Source organism: Filicampus tigris, chromosome 6 (assembly GCF_054856515.1).
Source record: "Filicampus tigris isolate MCC_2025a chromosome 6, RoL_Ftig_1.0, whole genome shotgun sequence".
Lineage (NCBI taxonomy): Eukaryota > Metazoa > Chordata > Actinopteri > Syngnathiformes > Syngnathidae > Filicampus > Filicampus tigris.
In genome coordinates this window covers 3,948,341-3,968,499 of record NC_141222.1, presented here as the reverse complement: position 1 = coordinate 3,968,499, position 20,159 = coordinate 3,948,341, and the positions used below count along the sequence as shown (strand labels likewise).

The 20,159-nt window shown below is 40.2% G+C and overlaps 1 protein-coding gene across 1 annotated transcript; it reads right to left on the bottom strand.

Moving 5' to 3' along the window:
• Positions 1 to 525: 525 nt before the first annotated feature.
• Positions 526 to 12,060, bottom strand: LOC147145502 (nicotinate-nucleotide pyrophosphorylase [carboxylating]-like). The gene is made up of 4 exons (XM_086033907.1): positions 11,808 to 12,060; positions 10,462 to 10,772; positions 952 to 1,083; positions 526 to 875 (listed from the first exon to the last, which is right to left on the bottom strand). Exons 1-4 carry the CDS (start codon positions 12,058 to 12,060, stop codon positions 684 to 686), a joined length of 888 nt encoding a protein of 295 aa, XP_085890033.1. The 3' UTR covers positions 526 to 683.
• Positions 12,061 to 20,159: the final 8,099 nt, after the last annotated feature.

Genomic DNA, 20,159 nt, shown 5'->3' with positions numbered 1-20,159 from the left:
TATATATATATATATATATATATATATATATATATATATATATATATATATATATATATATATATATATATTTTTTTTTTTTTTTTTTTTCCTTATAAATTAAAAAAAAAAAGATAGAAGAAAAAATAAATATTACCGGTATATCGTCAGCCTCTTAAAATAATGGCCTAAGTCATATTTTAACATTTTTTTTGTTTTGCCTTAAGCATCTCAGTATGCTGGCCACCTCTGGTAAAATTGGCTGCATAGTTAAACAGATCATTCCATTTTTACGCCTGAAATGACATTATTAATACATATAAGATCAGATGAATGTGGTTCTCTGTGTTTTCTGAAGAAACAGAAAAAATGACGAGATCGAAAATGTGAAAACAAAATGGAGGATTTAATGTATTCAAGTTAGGTGCGCTTAGTGAGTGGCAACGTAAGATGGCCACCAGTGGCGCCACTTCTCGCTACGTCGAATTTGCGGCATTGTTATACATTGTTTATACATACACGTCTGTGGACGTTGCTCCTCATGGTCCAAGTAATGCTCTGGGAGTTTGTGTGAATGCTCAGGTACATGGAAAAAGAGAGGGAACATTTTCCTGTGACCTGTCTTTAATGTAAGTAAATAGCTCAAATTCCATTTTTGTGAATGTACAACACATTTGTGGTGCCAATCCTTCATAGAGGACTGACTAAGAAACAGGCTTTTGAACCTTTAGTGAGAAATCCACAATTGGGCATCCTTGTGTAATACAGCCCAGGGAGATGATGTCCACACATGGAGAGAAATACTCAGTGAGGTTTTCTGGTGTAACTCCTCCACTGGCTTCGATCAGCAGCGCTTGGAATTCTTGCTTCAGAGCACCAGCAGCAACATGGAGCGCCTATAATATATTATATTGTTTGATGTTGATTTTTGCAAAGGAAATATCACAAGTTCTGTGATGACATTTTGTGTACCTGTGGCTGGAAATTGTCAAACATAACTATGTCTGCTCCTGCTGTGGCTGCTTCCATGGCCTCTTGTGTGGAGCAACACTCCACCTCAATCTTACTGCTGAAACCACAAAATGACCTGGCAGCTTTCACAGCCTGGAGAGCAGAAAATCCTTGTTTGCTTGATTGATTTTTATTCAATTAGCTTCAGCACCCCCCTCAAAAAAACAGTAATTGCAGAATTTTACAGGAAAACAAAGCCAACCGAAAAGCATAGGGTGAAGCCACATCTTAAGCAAACGTACTTCAACAAAGAAAATCAATAGTCAGAGTCAATACACTTTCTTACGGAAGAGTGAGTTTATGAAATTATTAAAATACTGTCAAAATGTTTTTCAAGTTGACAACTTTATAAATTTTTGAACGGCAAGATCAGAATAGATCATGTCGCATGTAAATAAGATGACCAGAGATCTTCAGTCAGAATCATTTCAGTCGGAATGGCAAAAAGTGTCTTCGTGAAAACCCGGATCAGCGCAGGGCGTGTGAGTTGTATAATTTAGAGCACTTTGTCTTGCTTTTTAAATAAGTTACAATTATCTGACAGCTTAAGTTAGCTTGCTAATAGGTCCATGTCTCTTTTGGTCATTGGATGTTAGGTTTGAAACAAGATATTGAAATTTTGAAAAACTAATGGTTATTTGATTTTCGTTTTAAAACGGAAACATGAAAATTGAAATACAGCTTGATTTTCTTGTTTCTTTTCTGGAACGAGTAAGAAAAACTGTGAAAACCGTTACATTTTCTATTTTTGTTTCTAAAACGAAAATAGAGTATGGCACAAGACACAAATCGAAAAATGGTCCGTTTATTTGTTTGATTTTACCGGTAGTTGTCGCGACAACTCTACGACTGGTAGTTGGCGACAGCGTAGACTCCACACTTGCCTACCAGTAGAAAACACGGTAGAGAAGGAGGGACCGCAATCAATTAGTAGGTTGGGAAGAAATTAAATTAGTTGAAAGTTTGCGGTTGTGATACAAGAGATGGAACTGGATCATTATATCGTCTTCAGAAAGGACAAGCGTGTCTCTAAGGGAGACAGACATGTCTGCGCAAAAACTGAGCCGCATATTCCAAGTATAACATTGTATTCGTATACTAATATACCAGAGCTGGCCAGTCCGTCCCTAGACCGGACCGGTCGGACCCTCCGGCCCGGCCGGATGCCCATTTTCGGAGCGGAGGGGTGGGGGGTGACAAATTTTAAAAAATGGCTGGACTAAGCATGGCCGGAAGTTGATTTTAGTCCGGCCCACTAATGGGCCCTCATGATGTGCTCGTGAGGCGGCCAAAAATCATCTTAGCCTACTCAGTGAAAGGCTTCTTTTTAGGCTTCTTTCTACTCCCGCGTCTGCGCGAGCGACAACTGCTGTTATAGGGATTGTGGTATTGCACCCCTCCCCGGCCCCTCTTGTAATGGTATGCCCCAGTTGCAGGTGGGAGGCCCGGGTTACGTGATGTGACGATAAGGAAATACAAACACGCTTGAGCGCAAGTTGCTGTCTCACATGTTGCGATGACAACATACAGTTTCCCACACGGAGACGGATGCACCACGCAGCTCGTTGCTGCTGCTGCAAAGTAAACATTAATAAACAAGCTACTCACCCACATTCCCCCTTAGCCGCCACCTTCAAGATCGTTTTCGCAATAAAATTAAAAGCATCGTCTAGTCATTTCGGTCCCTTTATGGTTGTAGCAGGCACGATATCCATTGTTGTCGCTGTCTTTTTGAAGTTTCTTTCATCATACATTTAAAAGCAACCAAAATATTCCATTAAAGCAAAGTATTTTTTAAATGTTGTATTTTTTTTTTCATGAATTGAAAATTAGGCGTTAAGAGATTGGGACAGCCACCTACCAATAGGAAGTGACATATAAAAGATGACTTTTTATACATTAAGTTTGATCGTATCTCAATTAATGCCTTGTGGTAAAATAGGTCATAACAAGATATTACTAAATATACAAGGGCTGAACACTTCATTGTTTTTTAAAATTAGACTTTCATTGTGGGACAGCAATTACAACCAATTCGGTAGAATGGCTCATATATACATATCTATACATCTCATATATGTATATAATATACACACATCTATACATATATATATATATATACACATATATATATATATACATATATATATACATATATATATATATACATATATATATATATATATATACATATATATATATATATACATATATATATATATATATATATATATATACATATATATATATATACATATATATATATACATATACATATATATATATACATATATATATATATACATATATATATATATATATATATATATACATATATATATATATATATATATATATATATATATATATATATATATATATATATATATATATATATATATATATATATATATATATATATATATATATTGTAGCGGAGAGCTAGGACTGTCGGTGAATATAGGGAGATTCGCCGGAGCACCTCATCCAGTCACTCGAGTCAAAAGCGTGGCCGGACACGATGGCAGAGAACAATTGTCTTTAATCGCACTTCAATCCACTTCACAGAACACAACAGCTCGCTCATCGCAGCGCATACACACGACCGCAAAACCACGCGAATCTGCCGCTAATCGCTAACAGCTAACAGACCACGGACTCGATAGGACCCTTTAGCTGTCCAACAATATGCCCGACCTAAATTAACGAAAACAAAGAGGACCCATTAGCTGCCCGAAAACATGCCTGGTGCTAAAGCACACAAATTAAACAGCAAACAATGCATGTGCAAACAAAGCAGTAATGAGGAATTTATAACATATATAAATAATCGTTTTTCAAATTTTTAATATCTTGTTTCGAACATCTAATGACCAAAAGAGACACGGACCCTAATATTTACCACGTATGATTTTTAATATCAATGTTTGTCACCACCTAAAAAAATGTGAATTTGACAACATTGTCTTATTTTCGGGCGGCACGGTGGTTGACACGCCCGCCTCACAGTTCGGAGGTCGTGGGTTCGATCCCGGCCCCGGCCTCCCTGTGTGGAGTTTGCATGTTCTCCCCGTGCCTGCGTGAGTTTTCTCCGGGTACTCTGGTTTCCTCCCACATTCCAAAAACATACATGGTAGGTTAGTTGGACACTCTAAATTGCCCCTAGGTGTGATTGTGAGTGCGGATGTTTGTCTCTGTGTGCCCTGCGATCGGCTGGCAACCAATTCAGGGTGTCCACCGCCTACTGCCCCAAGACAGCTGGGATAGGCTCCAGCACGCCCCGCAACCCTTGTGAGGAGAAGCGGTATAGATAATGGATGGATGTCTTATTTTCTGAGCTAGTCCTTAAAGGGGAAATCAACCCAAACACATTTTTTGTCAAGAATATGTCCCCAGCAGTCCCATTTGTTGAAACACGACATTCTGATTAATATCGCATTTGTGGAATATGAGATAAGCAGCAAAATCCACCCCTTTTTAGCCATCTCAGAGGGTGGCCATTTTGTCACTTCTGTCGACTGAAAGTGACATCACAACTGCTCACGTACTCACTATCCCGGCTGCGTCACCCGCTGTTTTCCCGGAGCGAAAGTCATGGACATAGTTAACATCCTGCCGGGTGTTCTTGACTCTCTGCCATCCATAACCCGGCTCATCGTTCACGTTGGGACAAACGAGACAATACGCCGACAGTCTGAGCAGACGAAGAGAGACGTTCACGCCCTCTTTGCCTTGTTAAGAACCTGCGGTCTGTCGGTCTGGGTGAGTGGCATTTTGCCGGCATTGTCTCGCGGAGTCGAGCGCTTCAGCCGCCTTTTAAGCTTGAACACGTGGCTCCTTGACTTTTATTGACAATTTTAACCTATTCTGGAATCGCCCGTCTTTTTACCAGCCGGATGGTGTTCATCCGAACTCTCTTGGTAGCAAGATTTTAGCCGCTAACATCCACCATGTCGTAACCAATTCCACTCCCAGCTGACTCTTGTTTACCAATCATATTTCTTCTTCTACTCATAAACGCTGCAATGACAATGTCACTACCATCACTTACAGGCCAATACCAGCTGCTCACAGTACCACCACCCTCACTAGCTCCCCCTGCAGGCCCTCATTATCATTACCACTATCGGACAACTTTCCCATTGAAACCATCACCGGCAGACGCTTCCCTTGCACACACAAACAACGTGGTTTTAACATAATTGTAATCTAGTATATGTTAATACTGCTCATTCGTACGACCATGAGCTCACGTCCAGCACAATAATTAATCTGGCCATGCTGAACGTGCGCTTCCTTTTAAACAAAACTTTTATCATAAACGACCTGATTTTAGACAATAATTTACATGGTATACTTTTGTCTGAGACATGGCTTGGTACAGATGCTCCAGTTGCTCTCAACGAGGCTTGCCCACCAAATTTTAACTTTTTATTTTCTACAAGGGATGGCAAAAGAGGAGGCGGGACTGCTTCAATTTTTATTAATACTCTTTTATCAAAGGAGATCATTTTTAGCAGCTATTTATCGTTTGAACACCATGCCTTTGTTTTTAGCAGTCCCCCTATTCTCTGCATTACCGTTTATAGACCTCCCCATCATTCCACTTCTTTTATTACAGAATTTTCAGAGTTCTTATCCATTTTATATTCCAGTTATAACAGGATATTAATAACTGGCGATTTTAATATACACATGGACAACATCTCGGACCCACTATCCAGAGATTTTTCAAACCTTTTAAACTGCTTGGATTTTAAACAGCACGTCTTGCAGCCAACTCACAACAGAGGACACACCCTGGATTTGGTTATAACCTATGGCTTGTCTGCTGGTGTGTCCTCTGTTGTTGACTTGGCAGTGTCAGACCACTACTGTGTCTATTTTAACATCGCCAGTTTTAACCATCTAGCAGTCCCGGTCAGAACAGTGAAGAAACGCTACCTATCTTCTGAGGTGGCTGCAAATTTTATCGAGACCTTAAAAAGCACTCCTGCTGACATTTTACCTGCACCCTGTGATCTTATTGTTGACAATTTTAACCTACATCTTAAATCATCATTAGATTCAGTAGCTCCACTTTTAATTAAAACAACAAAAACAAAGACTGTACCCCCGTGGAGAAACAATGCTATCAAAATATCAAAGAGAAAATGCAGGAGTGCAGAGAGGAGGTGGAGAAAAAGTAAACTTACAGTACACTATGAAATTTTATGCGAACAACTGAAATCCTACAATAAAACAGTAAAACTGGCAAGATCTTCCTATTTCTCAAACCTCATTACAGTCAATAAAAACAACCCCAGGGTTCTCTTCTCCACCTTTGAACTTTTAACTAGTTCTGATTTTAATAAGTCCCCACAGAGACCAACAGACGCTCTCTGTGAGGACTTTGCAGACCACTTCAGAAGTAAAATCGATGACATAAGATCCAGTCTTTTAGCCCGTCAAAACACAAGTTTTAATCATATTTACATGAGGAAACACGGGAAAGTTTTGCCCTGGTTGATGCAAGGACACTTGTTCGAGTTTTCTCCCAGGTAAACCCAACAACCTGCCTTTTGGATCCAATTCCCACATTTCTTTTTAAAACATTTTATGGATTTTTTGAAGAACAAATTTTAAATATAGTCAATTGCTCTTTTCAGACGGGCGTCTTCCCCGCTGCCTTTAAAACGGCGGTGGTGAAGCCCCTTCTGAAGAAGAGCAGTTCTGACCCGAGCGTTTTTAATAATTACAGACCCGTATCCAACTTACCGTTTTTAAGTAAGATTTTAGAAAAACTGGTTTTCATCCAGTTGAATCCTTTTTTAAATACAAATAATATTTTGGAGAAATATCAATCTGGTTTTAGGATGAACCACACTACGGAGACTGCTCTTTTAAGGATCTTAAATGATATTAGGTGCACTGCAGACGTGAGAAAACTCACAGTCTTGGTGCTACTGGATCTAAGCGCTGCTTTTGAGAACAGTAGATCACCAAATTTTATTAAATAGACTTAAAAATCTAGTGGACATCTCTGGTACTGTTTTTGACTGGTTTTATTCCTATCTCACAGACCGATATTTCTTTGTAAGTATGGATACTTGTTCCTCCAAAACCCATGAAATTAAATGTGGGGTTCCTCAAGGTTCGATTTTAGGCCCCCTACTTTTTAATCTTTATATGCTTCCCCTCGGGGATGTCATCAGGGGACACGGCATCAGCTTTCACAGCTATGCTGATGACACGCAGCTGTATATTGCCGTGTCTCCTGATGACACAGGACCCATTGATACCCTTTTAAATTGCATTTTAGATATCAAGTCATGGATGGCAGATAATTTCCGACAGCTCAATCAGGACAAGACTGAGGTTTTAGTTATCGGTCCCGAAGGTCAGAGAGAGAAGCTTTTACCAAAACTACACATTTTTAATCCCTCACATTGAAGAACCTTGGCGTCATTTTTGACTCTGAGCTCAGTTTTATTCCTCATATTAAAAATGTAACCAAGATTGGTTTTCATCACCTTAAGAATATCGCCAGAGTCCGCCCGTTTCTCTCTCAGGCTAACACGGAAGTGCTGATGCATGCCTTTATTTCCTGTCGTTTAGATTACTGTAATGCCCTGCTCTCTGGCCTCCCGAAAAAGAGCATTTCACCACTGCAACTACTGCAGAATTCAGCCGCTCGGGTGCTGACGAGAACCAGAGGGCGGGAGCACATTACGCCAGTTTTGAAATTGCTGCATTGGCTCCCTGTGTGTTTCAGGATCGATTTTAAAGTACTTTTATTAGTTTATAAATGTGTTAATGGTCTTGGGCCATCTTATTTATCTGATTTGCTTTTATCATACCAGCCCTCGCGGATCCTGAGGTCCTCTGGCGCCGGCCTTTTATTTATTCCAAGGGTGAGGACCAAAATGCATGGCGAGGCTGCATTCAGCCGTTTTGGTCCTCACCTTTGGAATAGCCTGCCAGAGGACGTCAGGTCTGCAGAAACTATTGATATTTTTAAGAGGAAGCTCAAGACACACCTTTTTAGTTTGGCTTTCAACAACTTTTAAATAATTTATCTTTTCTTTTGATTGAAGATAATTCCATGTTTTGCTTTGAATGTTTTAAAGCACTTTGAGTTGCATTTTTATGTATGAAAAGTGCTATATAAATAAAATGTGATTGATTGATTGATTGATCACAACGACCAATCACAGCTCAGATTCAGAAAACAGGTCAGCCGTGATTGGTTGTTACCTGAGCCCTGAGCAGTTGTGATGTCATTTTCAGTCGACAGAAGTGACAAATGGCCGCCCCCAGAGATGGCTAAAAATTGGTGCATTAACCCTTATTCCACAAACGCAATATTTATCAGAATGCCTTGTTTGAACTAGTGGGCTTGCATTGAACATATTCTTAAATTCATGTTTTGGTTGACTTCCACTTTAAGTCGACCCAAACAATTTCTTTTTCAAGAATATGTTCTATGCAGGCCCAATAGTTGAAACATGACATTCTAATTAATATTGTGTTCTTTCCTTCTTCTTCTATCTTACTTCTTTCTTCAGACCTTGTGCAATTTCGGTGATCAGCATTCGCTTACTTCAAAGACGTTTGACTTTTACAGCACATGACGACGTGTCATGTCTCAAAGCCCAGCGAAACTAAAACTGCACAATATTTGACCAAAGCATGTTATTTGTGTTTGTTTGTTTGTTTGTTTGTTTGTTTATTTGTAGTTGTAAATTGGAACATTATTGGGATCCCAAAATATTAAAATAAAATTATATTGTCACTGTCACCCAAAAATCTCGGAAGTCCAAATATGGCCAAATTCTTTTTTTTTTTCCCCATCATAAATCGATTCTCATGGTGCGTCCTTAATTTGTCTGTAATTGTTATGCAATTCTAGCCCATTTAAAGCGGTGAAAATAGCAAATTAAGCGCGATTTCATGGCCGGAGGTGTGTGCAAGGTTTTCTCCGTTTGCTGAATGCAGCCTTTTTTGCGGGGGAAGATAATGAGTTAAAATAAGGTAAGGTTTGCTGGATTATATGGCTGGATCGATGAGATGCTTCCTTGCAAAAAGTGCCCCCTCACATGTGTCGTGAGGTAATTATCCGTTTTATTTTAAAGCAACACTGTGTCATGTCAGTTTGTGTTGATTATGGGGGCGCCATGTGAACACACTAGAGCCAGGAGCGCTGTTGCGTCTTTCTACCTTTCAAACCGGGAGAGCGGACACGTCACGGTCCTTTTTTAATCCAATTCTCCGTTTCTTAGCCAACAACAATCAGAATATACACGTGACGGTGTCACGAGACCGCGGAGGATGTCGTGGAATTTTTTCGAGCCGTAGGTAGGCTAATGGCGGGCGCCGTCGATCGCCGAAAGCTCTGATTAAAGTAAGTAACGGCAGTGATATATAGACGACGTGCACGACCAGTGGAACCAGTCGAACGCGATATGTGGTTTGTAGACAATTACGATATTGACGTCTTTGTAACAGAATAGAGGATGGAAATTGCCACTCGATTTTTAAAAAAATTAAAATAGTGCTTCTCTTGCACTGACACGTTATTTTCACATTTTCGATTGAAACTGTAAATAATAATAAATTCTGCCTGTGTGAAAGCCACATGTCTAAGCTCTTTAATTCTTTTGGAATTATGTTTCTGTATGTCTGTTACAGGGGCTGAGATATTAATCATTTTGAAGTGTTGAATTTCTGGGAGGCGGCACCGTGGTCGACTGGTTAGCACGTCCGCCTCACATTTCAGAGGTCGTGGGTGTGATTGTGAGTGCGGATGTTTGTCTCTGTGTGCCCTGCGATTGGCTGGCAACCAATTCAGGGTGTCCCCCGCCTACTGCCCGAAGACAGCTGGGATAGGCTCCAGCACGCCCCACGACCCTTGTGAGGATAAGCGGTGTCGATAATGGATGGATGGATGGAATTTCTGGGAGAACTTCAGGTTTTCAAGGATAATTCCAAAAGAAACCATAGGTTTTGGGGAGCTGTTGAGAAAGGCGCTTTAGGCCTTAATGGGTTAACCCAGAAAGAAGGCGTTTAGGCGTTGTAGCCAACAGTGTTGTATTTATTGGGCAGGTATGTTTGCTGATGTGATGTTGCAAAGGCTGGGGGCACGATGAGCGCAGACTTTGAAGTACCTGTACTCGTATGTCGCCGGCTTGGTTTTTGTACACTTTTAATCAATGCAAGCGTCAAATTACCAATTGAATGTATTTTGTAGGTAGTAATAGTGTGCAAGAGTGTGTAATAAGGTATTATACAACTTGAACATAGCGGTGCCTGCCAACTCCAACAACCTGACGTTTTTTTGGGAGGTTAATGTCAATAAGTGTTTGCGGCTCCCAGGGCTTTCTTTTCCGTGGAAACCGTGTCGAAATGGCTCTTTGAGTGTGAAAGGTTGTCGACCCCTGTTCTAGGCAAAATGCCACCGTTTAGGGGCAGTCACTAATGCTGCATGCCCACCTCTGTGATGCTCCCTGAAGCCCAGACATGGTTGTCCTTCAGCATCACCATTCCACTCAAGTCCTGCCTGTGCATGGACACAGCACCCACCAGCATAGCGTACTTCTCCACCAGGCGGAAGCCTGGGGTTGTTTTACGTGTGCCTGCCACTTCTCCGTGCCATCCTCCTGCTCTTGCCATTTTGCGGAGTTGAGAACATCGAGTAGCGATCCCCGAGGCCCGGGCAAGACAGTTTAGAGCTGGCCTTTCACCCAGGAGGAGGCATCTGGCTGGGCCTCGCACCACAGCAGTGAGTGTGACAGGATCTGCGCCTATGGTTCACATTCAATAGTATACAGTTAGGCCCACAAGTATTTTCATAATAGGCCTAATGCTAACAATGTTTTCTTGCCATTACATGTATACATACATGTATGCATGTACAAACCTATTTCCAATGAAGTTGGGAAGTTATGAGAAACATAAATAAATGATTTGCAAATCATGTTCAACCTATATTTAATTGAATGTACTACAAAGACCAGATATTTAATGTTAAAACTGATTAACTAATATTGTTTTTAGCAAATAATAATGAACTTTTATGAATTTTATGGCTGCAACACCTTCCAAAAAAGCTGAGACAGGGTCATGTTTACCACGGTTTTATATCATCTTTTCTTTTAACAACACTAATTGGTGAAGCTTTGTAGGTGGAATTGTTTTCCATTCTTGCTTGATGTACAGCTTCAGCTGTTCAACAGCCTAGGGTCTCCGTTGTTGTATTTTACGCTTCATAATGCGCCCCACATTTGCAATGGAGACAAGTCTGGACTGCAGGCAGGTCAGTCTAGTACCCGCACTCTTTCAACAAATCCACGCTGTTGTTACATGTGCAGAATGTAGTTTGGCATTGCCTTGCTATAATAAGCAGGGGTGTCCATGAAAAAGACGTTGGTTGGATGGCAGCATATGCAATAATATTCATATGGCTGTATGGTACTCAATGTCTGCACTTTAACCCAGTAGTCATTTTGTTGTTTTAAATCCAACACAGCAAAAAGTCAAATGTTAAAATGAGACACACATACACTGTTTCGGGTTCATATGGGTCATTCCAGAATCGGAAAAAAAAGAATAAAGTGTCCTCCTTCGGGATCAGAGTACAGATCTGTTTTCAAAAAGAAATCATTCACTTGATTTTGGATGAAAGCAGGAACTTTTTTTTTTTAAATCAACTTAAAATATCTTTTTAATAATTAAGGCAGGCAACGGTTGTAATCTAACTCTTTTTTTTGCATGGATGCTACTTTTTAAATATTTTTTTTTATTTTATTTTAGATAATCTGATAATATTCGATACTGACCAATTTCATCACCATCCTGGTAAATCCAATCGACTGTACAGCCGACCTCAGTGAACACCGCTGTAAAGAAGGGACTTCCCGCCAAGATACTGTGTGGGCTTTTACACAACAACCATGCCTCCACCTCCTGTGACCCCACACACACTCCCGCAGGATCAAAGTTTGGTGTGTCTTCGGCAAGCCATGCCTTTGCCAGCTGCACCACAGTGTGAGGAGGGATTGAGTGGGCGGGAGTGTGTTTGGAGGGCGGCATTCTGTAATCATACATGAAACAAATAAATTATAGGATGGCCCACTGACACTGTAGCAGAAATTGAAAGCAGGAAAATAATTCAAATGTCTTCAAAGTTTGATTTTACTGTGTCCTGTGTCAAACAATATGTACAGGAACTGATTAGGACTGCATATTTTAGAGATGATGTATATTTATGCTTTCTTTGTTTTGTCTTGCCTTTTTTCCTCTGAAAACACAGAGTTGTCAATATAATATTCACATACATAAACCAAACATACACTAAGGCTATGTTCACACTGCAAGTCAGTTCAGATATATATATTTTTTTGCCCAAATGTGACATGTATCAGATTTTTTTTCTATGCAACGTGAACAGTTAGAGTATAATTACATTTTTTACAAATCTGACCCGGATTTTCATGTGAGAATAGGAGCGGACCGTCGTGGTCACTCACTGGTCAACCCCCAGACCACCCCACATCAAGGTAGAAAAGCGTTATACAAGTGACAGTCCATTTACCATTTAGGGGAAAATTATTATATATGTAATTTTCTCTCATTTTCACATGTACACTTCTTAGACCCCTTGACACTCTGCCAGAGGTTATTAAATTAACTACATATTTAAAGAATAAATATGCAAATTATCTGAATGCAATTTCTAAAACAATCTCTCTTAACGTTGCAATTTCATCGGCCCATGGGTGGGTTTTCCTGTTGTTATTCAGTCCACCACCCTGCTTCATAATGTTCCAGGGAGGATTTGGAAAAAGAAAAAAAATAGGCAGACATAAAATCCACCTTGTTTTATGTATTCAAACTTCCATAATTAAGTGCAAGTAGCACTTAAAAAGATTCTGACAGTTGAGGAGAAAAATTCAAAGTGTTATCTTCAAAAAGAGACCAAAACTATGCTGATGCTCCAAATGGTTCAAGTACAGCTTCAAATGCACCTTTTTAGGCATTCAGGTAAAAATGGCAAGTGGAATTGCAAAGGGTTTCAACCTGCCAGTGGAAGTCAACCCACGTTTTTTTTCCAAATCATGATCTATGTAGGCCCGCTAGTCTAAACACAGCATTCTGTTTATTATTGCATTTGTGGAGAAATCCACCTGTTTTGTCACTTCAATTGATTGAAGATGACATCAATGTTGCTCACGGTTCAGATAACAACCAATCATGGTTCAGCCTCAGAAAACAGGTAAGCTGTGATTGGTCGTTATCTGAGCCCTGAGCAGCTTTGAAGTCTGTCTTGAGTCAACAGAAGTGGGAAAATGGCCACCCATTTGGCTAAAAGTGGGTGCGTTTTGCTGGTTAATTTATATTCCACAAACACAATATTAATCATAATGTTGTATTCCAATTAGTGGGCCTGCATAGAACATATTCTGGAAAAAATATATTTTTGTGTGAAGAAAAAGCAACATTTAGAGTTGTGAAGATTTAAGAGGTTGTTGTATCCTTGTGTTTTTAGATATGATGAGCCATTGATCACTGTAATCAAAATAGTGTCAGCCGTTGGTGAATATTGATCACTCTGATTGCTGTTAGCTAGCAAATGCAAATCAGTGCAAGAGGTTCTAAAGTGAATATAACAGTGCTTTTTTTTTACCTGTATGTACAAAAAAAAAACAGTGGGTTGCATTTATGAAATCAACTAACTACTACAAGGATTATAAACTCGTATTTCTGCATGAAAAAAAAAAAATATTTTGAACTTTTGAAAAAAAAATGCTTGGTTGAAGTTTACGTTCAAATAAAATGGTTATTATCTATTTTAGTCCTAATTTAAAATGAAATATTTATTTTTCAAAGTGATAGATAGCCATAGCAAATGGATGAAAGAGACGAATGTTCCAGACCCCTGATCTAGTAAAGTAGGCTCAGGAAATGTTGCTTTTTACTTAGACTTGTTCCTGCTTGATTATGAGTGTCATGGACATTGTTCTGGATATGTGTGAATTTGATTTCATTTCATGAAACCTTGACTGAGGGTGCTATGATAAAGAATGACACACGCACGCATCTGTTACATGACCCTGGCCACTCCACAGAAAAAATTGTAACTAGGCGTTATGAATTTGCTGTGTCTGCAGTATGGACACTCAGGCTGCGCCCATTTCACCATTACGTTGTCAAAATCCAAATATGTTGTAATCTTGGACTGGTAGAACTCTGGATTTTTCTTTGAGACAGGCAGTGATCTGATACTCTTCATTCATGTGACAATAAGCAGAAGCGCTGGGTAAAACATCAAATACCACACGTGTGTGTAATGGGCGTGCAGTCACCTTTGGAGGGGCTTGTACTCAAAGTAAAAAAGGGTGGGCAACTCCCGCTTCCCTGTATTTGGGTGGACTCTTTCCTGCATCACCAAACCAAACCCCAAAACTCTGGCAAATCTGAGATTCTGCCTCTTAATCATGCTTACTGGGATTCTAAAGATGGACATAGGCCTAATCAACTATTAGACACCCATTTACCATTAGTAAAATCTCACAGCAGACCACTAAGCAAAGGTTACAAAAAGAATGACTACTGATATCTTGTCTCAAATTTACTCACAAATTTTAGCTGTTTTGTGCGAAATCTGGGCCTGTTTAACTGAACGCAAAGCTGATATACTGATGTTCTGTTTTATGAATGGCAACAGGTGAGTAGCCTACACAGGTTTATTCTATCTTCTGCCATCTAATGGGAGAGCATTTAACTGTTTTCCTTCTTACTATACGTCACAGGTAAGACATATTTGTAATTGGTAAATCATTTTCAGACAAATGAGGTAAAATTGGGTCATTTGCACCGGCACCCCCTGATGGACGTCACTGATGCTACCAGTGTACACTTTCCAACCGCAAGAGATAATTAACCTCATGCACTACTCTGGTACTGCACCACAATTTACAGCAGTTTTGGTTGGAGTTCATGGACAAGCTGTCCAAGATTTTCATGTCTCGCCCCACTAAATTCTACATCTCTCAATATGACTGCTCATATACCCATTTGCACGACTCCATCCACCATGCTTTGTTTTATCTTATTTATTTGATTACTTCGATTATTGCCCCTTTTTGTATACTGTTCTGTACTTGTATAATTAACCTGTAATGTGTGCATAGAAAGTGGTGGTCTCATTTTCAAAAAATTTTCACCACCATCATCAAAAGAAATGAATGACTTGCATTTGCTACTTTGCAATTGTTTCAGAGTCAGTTGTTTTGTACACGACTATGTGCACTTGTAAAATATACAATGCCACTCTGTCTACGCTACATACAGTCATACTGTAAGTTACTAACCTCATTAAAGTGATCATGTACTTATTTGAAATAGTTTGATAGGCTTTCGCTCTCTGGGACAGCATCACTTTTGTTAGCAAAGCAAGGACAGAGCTCCCTGTAAAAAATAACTATGGTATTATTAGCTTTGACAATCCGTATTTTGTCACATATGCAGCAGACAAAACCCGTTGATTATATTTGCCAGGTTAAAATCTAACTCTCTATGCAAGACAAATAAATGCCATTGAGACGTTTACTTACTTTCTTGTGTGATTCGGCTTTTCCTGTCGTTGACTGACTGTTTCAACCAAAGAAAAACGTGACCTGGAATTTGACCCTTAGTGCATGTTGGAATGTTTGTGAGTAACAAAGACCAAGTGTTTGCACTGTGAACATATTGATTCTGATTCTTTACAGGCATGATTATGAATGAACTATTCAGGGCAATGCGCCAGAGAATCCACATTGCTCAACTATTGGCAATCAACAACAACAATTGCATTGTTATAACCATATACATTAACTACCAGGATGAACTTTAAATGATGAATAATTACTATTAAAGTTAACCAGCGTCCGTTTGCATCAGCTGTATATCACAACTTCTGAGAAATAGCACAACAAAATAGCGACCCCTGCTGATCTTGACATGCCATGACTAAAGACAATTTTATCCCCCCATTGTGTAGTGTAGACCAAAATATGTCTTCTTTTGCACAATGAGTCTGCTTTAAGGAAATGTTTACTTTTCTTCCTTTACAAAACAGAAAACTTTTCTGTAACTGTCGTGATTCTGGGTTCATGGTAATATTAAAATGAATAGCTTTCTAAATAAGGTTAAATGACAATATATATTTGCCAAGGACGCCACATTTATTGTGCCCCCTGCTGTTATATTTGAGTGTTTGCAACAGTTGAATGGAAATGTTCGCCAGAATGAAAAGGGACATCTGGAGATGCCATTACCCTTCAGAGAACGTCCCGAACAACAAACACCTTGACACAGTCCGAGCGAGGCATCTAAAGGGAAAATTGAACAAAAACCCAAAGTACAAAGAAGATACTTCAAGTTCATGGGTGGAATCTTCAAGTATGGAGATGCAGAAGATGCTGAGAACTTACTAAAGGAGGACAGTTTTCCCAGAAATACGTAGAAATTGGCCAGAATAGTTGAGACAAGTAAAGACGATGATGGGCTAGTGAGAAAGGTTAAAGTTCAAATGGGTCTGAATATCCTAAACAAAAAATATCAATGCTTAACTACAGACGCAAAACAGTGGTTCGACATTGAAACAAGTCAAAATCCTGCTGACCATGCATCGAGGGGGCTCAGGTGTCAAACTTGTGTGACTCAAATTGGCTGTCAGGTCGCAAGTTCCTCTGGGAGCGATAGATAAAAATGAACCAAGGATCCCCGGCGCTTCTTGTTGGTGATCCAGAAGTCAAGGTCCTCAACACCATCGTTCGGATTCAAAGGCTGCTAACAGAACAGTCAGGGCCCAGTGTAGAGTGTAGAGGAGGGAAGAAAGGCTGTTGCTACACTCATCAAAATGGCACAAAGGGAAGCCTTTCAAGAACAGAAATGGCTTGGACAGAAAACCGGCAAAAAAAAAAAAATACCAAAAACAAGTAACTATATACCTGTTTGATCCTATCTTTGAAGATGGCCTGCTCTAAAATAACGAAAATAAGTCTAAGGAGTTGAAAAGGGAAAATTAATCGACAGTTTCTGAGGAAAATTACATGATTAGGTTATTTTCAATAATATGTTCACATAATCCATTGTAATTTTGGTGGAGTGTAACTGTCGTGATTCTGGGTTCATGGCAATATTAAAATGACGCAGCTTTCTAAATAAGGTTAAATAATACAGTACCTGTATATGTTATTTGCCAAGAATGCCACATTTATTGTGCCCCCCCGCTGTTATATTTGAGCATTGCATTGAGTGGCAGGGAGTGGTTACTTTAAGGAGGAGTTACGTCAATTAGTCTGAGGAAGGAGACGGAAGCGTGAGGTGCATACTGCACACGGCAAGACCTTCGATTTTTTTCTAATTATTCCTAAATTCCTGTTTAGAAGCGAAACAGTATGTGAAAATGACTAGTGTGTGTTTCATGTTGTACATTGTGTAAGTGTATATTTTTATCATAGTTTTTCACCAAAAAATGGTGTTCATCGGCGATTGATGTATGGACAATAAAAGCTGTTGAACATTGATCGACTCGTCAAGTCTGTCTAAACTAGGAAGAAAACCTTTAGGAGCAGTTACATCTTCCTTTTCGTCATATCTCTTAGACCCCTTGCATTGATCGGTAACAATAAAACATTTGTTTTTAGCCCGGACATATATCCATCCATCCATCCATCCATTATCGATACCGCTTATCCTCACAAGGGTCGCGGGGCGTGCTGGAGCCTATCCCAGCTGTCTTCGGGCAGTAGGCGGGGGACACCCTGAATCGGTTGCCAGCCAATCGGAGGGCACACAGAGACACATCCGCACTCACAATCACACCTAGGGGCAATTTAGAGTGTCCAATCAACTTATCATGCATGTTTTTGGAATGTGGGAGGAAACCGGAGTACCCGGAGAAAATTCACGCAGGTACGGGAAGAACATGCAAACTACACACAGAGGCCGGAGCCGGGATCGAACCCACGACCTCTGAACTGTGAGGAGGACGTGCTAACCAGTCGATCACCATGCCGTGCTCGAACATACAAAAAAATACAAAATAAAAATGAAGAGATTATAAAAAAATGAACGTGTAGAAAAGTATAAATTAGAATATTATCTATAATTAACCACTTATATAGCAGTAGTGAAACCCTAAACATTTAACTAAAACTACAAACTCACAATCTCGTGTGGATTCGAACCCTTCTAAAAGTGATTACGGCGTGACTCTCTATTGATGAATGCGTGTGGACCTCTGAACACTTTCTTTCTTGCTTGCTGCACCTTTGGCCGCACAGCTTTTCATGCCTCCCGATCTTCCTTCGTGAGGTCCTCAGCGCAGCGAATGTTGAGGTCTTTGCAGACCGCGTGGTTCTTGGTACTTCTCCAGGTCTCATCTCTGCGTTCAGTGAACTGTTACAAACGATGTTTGTAATGACGGCCCACGTGGCTTCTTCTTTGTCCTCCTTCAAGCCATTCGGTCGCAGATGCCACCTTTTCGTGTGTCTTTCAGCCTCAGCCACTTTCTTTTCCCATTCTGTAACCTTCATGCCCATGTCAGCGTTAACTGTTTTGAGCTGTCGCATTTCAGAATTTAACTCCTTATTCTTCTCTTTGCAATCCTTAATTTCGGCCGCGTTGAATTCAACCGCTTTGGCAATATCGTTTCAGTGTTCGGTCTTAAGTGTTATGTTCCTGGCCTACGGGAACCCGAAACATAACCACATTAAATGCTCCCCCCGTCCTCCTTCTCCCAAGCAGGCCAGTGTGCACAAAGAACTATAATTATGTGGTTTATTTCTTTGACGTCAGAGGGGGAACTATACCAACACAACAAACAAAATCAACCTAAGAACCCTATATTCTGTCTACAAAATGAAACAAATGAAAGACAAACTCTATCTCCTACTAATAAACATGAGAAAACAGGCAAAAATAAAAAAGGCTTCTCCCTCCTACCAGGATACACAGTGCTCACAACACAATTTCAGGTACACGGTGCACAGGACAGCATCTGGCCAGGTTGGAAGTTGGAGGGCTCAAAGAGAGCGTGACTGCCAGCACTTGGTGGTTTAAAACAACTTGCGTCCCTCCTCTGACCAATCCGATGGTAGCAATCATCTGAATCGGCCAATGAGCAAGTCGCACCTGTTTGCAATCTGGACACACAAACTTTCATGCCCACACACACCCACACTCACACTGGAAAACACATAATTTCCAACAAAACATTTAGGAAAACTACACCAATGAACAGGGACGTAAGTAACATAAGTCTTAACCAAAGTATTCCATCATCGATGTCAACATGTCACGTTTCGCTAAGATGGCGGCTCCATTTTCAGTGTCTGCTTCTCCTTTCTGCTTCTTTAATGGTGATATCTCTTCGGTGGGCGACGACAAGATATTCTTATGTCCTTTGGCATTCGTTTCCATGTTTTCTGTGTCGCAGTAATCATGCGTTGAAAGCGTTCTTCGCCTGTCTTTGTTCATTGTTGTGACGGTGGTTGTTAGTTTCCAACAAAATCGGGTAATATCTCCTTATTCCAAAAGGCTCAGAATTACTAAAGTAGTATTTGAGTCATCCATCCATCCATTATCGATACCGCTTATCCTCACAAGGGTCGCGGGGCGTGCTGGAGCCTATCCCAGCTGTCTTTGGGCAGTAGGCGGGGGACACCCTAACTGGTTGCCAGCCAATCGCAGGGCACACACAGACAAACATCCGCACTCATAATCACACCTAGGGGCAATTTAGACAGTCCAATCAACTTACCATGCATGTTTTTGGAATGTGGGAGGAAACCAGAGTACCCGGAGAAAATCCACGCAGGCACGGGAAGAACATGCAAACTCCACACAGGGAGGCCGGAGCCGGGATCGAACCCACGACCTCTGAACTGTGAGGCGGATGTGCTAACCAGCCGATCTCCGTGACGCCCCGCATAGAACATATTCTTGAAAAAAAAAATGTTCGGGTTGACTTCCCATTAACTAATTTCCACAAACAAATGCTTTTAACTTGTTCCTTGGTATATAAAATTAATTCACCTCCCCATAAATGCATTGACTGGAAATAATCGTCATATCATATATAAGAATAGATCTTTATTTTTTCCGAATTGGTTTAAAAATAAAATAATTCTAGTCAGTCA